At 36.5% G+C, this 3,214-nt stretch overlaps 1 protein-coding gene across 1 annotated transcript; it reads right to left on the bottom strand.

Annotated features, from left to right (window-relative positions):
* On the bottom strand, positions 1-1,140 carry LOC143559294 (uncharacterized). The gene is made up of 2 exons (XM_077047916.1): positions 469-1,140; positions 1-399 (listed from the first exon to the last, which is right to left on the bottom strand). Exons 1-2 carry the CDS (start codon positions 1,138-1,140, stop codon positions 1-3), a joined length of 1,071 nt encoding a protein of 356 aa, XP_076904031.1.
* Between the last annotated feature and the right edge of the window lie 2,074 nt (positions 1,141-3,214).

Here is a 3,214-nt window from a genome sequence, read left to right as displayed (position 1 = left end):
CTATTTTTTGTCTGATGGAGTCAGTGGCGATCTATGAATCAAAACTCTATGGCTAATGTTAGTTCCAGAAATAATTTTGGCTTCAACTACATGAGTACCTAAAGATATAATTTTTAGTCGAGTACCGTTACATAAGCCTTCTTTCTGGTTAAGATTTCTAAGGAGCATAACACGAACATCAACTTTTAGCACTAGTTTGTGGTTTGGTAGTTCGGATATTCTTAGACCATTAAGCAGTTCAGGAGAGTATAAAGCTGTATCAACAGTGTCATTGATATATTCTGAACCGCATATGGTATCTGAAGTTATGTACTCGACTTCATCACCTGGAAAAAACTTGAGCAAACTATCATTAATCTCATCAACAATTTCGTTTGTTGGTGCAAGTATTGCTCTATCCTGAAAGTAATGTTAGTTCTCATAATTCTGTAGAATATCAGGATAAACAAAGTCAAAAAGTTTTGATACAGGATCAACTAAATCTTTTATAAGTAGATCGTCAGGTATATCTATCGTTGCAACACCATCATTAGGACCGCCAATATTACCTTCACCTATATCTAAAATCAATTTAGCAAATAATCTGGTTTCCTCAACATCATATGACGGCGTACCCATAGTTAACCTTGGGTTTTTTGTTAATCTCAAGACATTGCATTCACTCCAAATGTAAGAAGAACATAGAGAGGCGTTTATGATGTCTTGTCTACTGCCCTTTTGAACTACAGGTAGAATTTGTCGAAAGTCTCCTCCAAATACAACAACTTTGCCTCCAAATAGCAAATTAGAAGATAAAACGTCTTTTAAAGACCTGTCAAGAGCTTGAAAGCCATGTTTGTGGTGCATTGGATCTTCGTCCCAAATTATTAATTTTGTTTTTTCTAATAATTGGGCTTCATCTGTACCTGGATCCATGTAGCAAGTAGAATCCTCATTAAGATTTATCGGAATATGAAACCTGGAATGTCTTGTGCGACCTCCGGTTAACAATAACGAAGCAATTCCACTTGAAGCAACAGTCAGAACGATTTCGCCTTTTGACCTTATGACAGTTGATAAGGTATTCCATAAGTACGTTTTACCTGTTCCACCATAACCATATACGAAGAACACACCACCTTTATTCTGTTGAACAGCCATCATTATACGATCAAAAACATTTTTTTGCTCATTAGTAATTGAATTAAATAGAGTTTGGATATCTACTTTTAGCAAGTTTTGATCGTATGACAACTCTTCTTGAATCAAAGTATTAGATGCAATAGATATATACTCGGCATCGGGGAAAGGCATGGTTTGATATTTTCTTAAGCTTGAGTTGTTTCGCAGCAAGATTTTTTCAATCTCAAATAAAGTGAGGTACTTGATTTGATCTTCGGTTAGCGATAACTCTGTTAAAATTGAATAAAAAAAATAATTTCCAAATATTAATGATTATATATATAGATATAAAGATTGTAAAACTGACTTCCAAAAAATTGATACCTGGTGACTTTAAAAGACGTCGTTGGTTGTAGAGAATATCATCAGAAAGCCATTTCCAAGTATTATCCAGACATGCTCTGGTCTAGAAAGGCTGTCAGTTGACAACATTGTAGCGAACAACGTGCGTACTCCATGACCCAACGATGAATGGCTTGCCTCTTCAATTGCCTCAATGTATTCTTGATTGTCTTCTAACAATCCAAGAGAGTAGCAGGCATCTCTAAACGAAGGTTGAAGACGACTGTTAACGGTACGGATGTCTTCGAACGATTGTGGACCTTTAACTCTGTTCAAAAGAATTCGTAAGAAGTACACTTCCCCAGCTGCAGGAGACACGACATGAATTCTTCCTATGGAAAACCCCGATTTTCTTCGTTCCCAACGACGAGGTTGAGCATGCCAAACAAATTCAGTAGGTAATTCAACGTAAGTCAATTTACGCGCGCTAGCATACTTTTCGTTGCACTTCATCCAACCAGTAAACATGGAAGAGGAGACGCTCTCAACTTTTTCCAATACATTATCAAGATCATCATCCGCACCATAAAGTATATGTTGTTGTCCAGGAAGATGGAAAGGTAGGCGGGTAACAGAAGGCATCCTGTAATGGACATCATACCCGAAAATACGCCAAGCTGCCTCAGAAGCAAATAAATAACGACAATCATAAAATTGTTTGATCTCATCGACCTCTGGTTGTTCCACGTTTGCTTGTGTGTCGTTTTTTGAAAAAAAAAATAGTAGCTCGATCAGGTCCTTTGTTGATGTATTTAAACAAATACTTTATAAATGACGCTTGATTGCACCATTCAACATTAATGTGTGCTTGATATCGTTTTAATAGGTACTTGTTGTAGGGGACCACACTTCTATTATCTAATTGAATGTCTCCTTTTTGAACAAATTGACCGCGTCTTCTATACTGCGGATAACCTTGTGAATCGACATATGTTGCCTCTTGAAAATTCTTTGGGAATTTTTTTGAACATTTGTTGTCAAACATGCACGAGCAGGTCGGATTATGGGCACAACATGGACCATGAATCATCAATTAATTCACAAGGTAATGTAATTTAGGGTCCTCATTCTTATCAGGAATCTCCACAGAAATAAAAGGGTCAACGTGTTCTTGTAACATCCCAAATATTATAATATTAAATAAAGAAAGTTGTGTTAAGTTGTCGTGCGTTAATTAATATTAACTAGCATGTAATAAGGAAAAGATCATGGACTTGGATTAACTAAGATGGAATAAAGAGTAATGGGCCTTAGGTCCATGGGCTTAAGGGATATAAATACCCCCTTAAACCATCCTAAAACCCTAACTCTCATTTCCATCTTTCCAAAATCCCTACACACTCAAAGAAACACACACACACACCTCTTTATTAATCGCGGCCGAGAGAGGAAAGGGAAGAACGAGATCGTGCGAGCGTGATTATTAATATATCTTCCATATACAAGATAGACGCAAGATCTAGAGTTCATAACCGAACTAACCGCGACCAAACGAATCCTGCAAGGTATGTTTTTAAGCATAAAGTTCACGTTTTTATGAACGGTTAGTATCGAAACTTAATGGTAGAATAGATCGGGTAGAAATGAACCATAAAGTTGTAAACTTGTTGACAAAACGAACTTAATGGACTTGCAAACATGTGCGGCTCGTCTAAAATGAACCATAAATCTAGTTTTAAACGTTTTCCTTAAAGGTTCATACTTTATATTA

This window comes from Bidens hawaiensis, unplaced genomic scaffold, assembly GCF_021521415.1.
Source record: "Bidens hawaiensis isolate Kalapana, Puna unplaced genomic scaffold, B.hawaiensis_p1.1 tig00019802_1, whole genome shotgun sequence".
In the NCBI taxonomy this organism is placed as follows: Eukaryota; Viridiplantae; Streptophyta; class Magnoliopsida; order Asterales; family Asteraceae; genus Bidens; species Bidens hawaiensis.
The sequence above is the reverse complement of the archived record's forward strand: the minus strand, read 5'-3'. Positions and strand labels throughout refer to the sequence as shown.

Excerpts from the sequence above, each read along its gene's own strand:
- LOC143559294 (XM_077047916.1), bottom strand. The coding sequence starts at position 1,140 with ATGGCTGTTCAACAGAATAAAGGTGGTGTGTTCTTCGTATATGGTTAT. Across the intron at positions 400-468 it reads TAAAAGATTTAGTTGATCCT|GATAGAGCAATACTTGCACC; the intron begins GTATCAAAACTT and ends CATTACTTTCAG.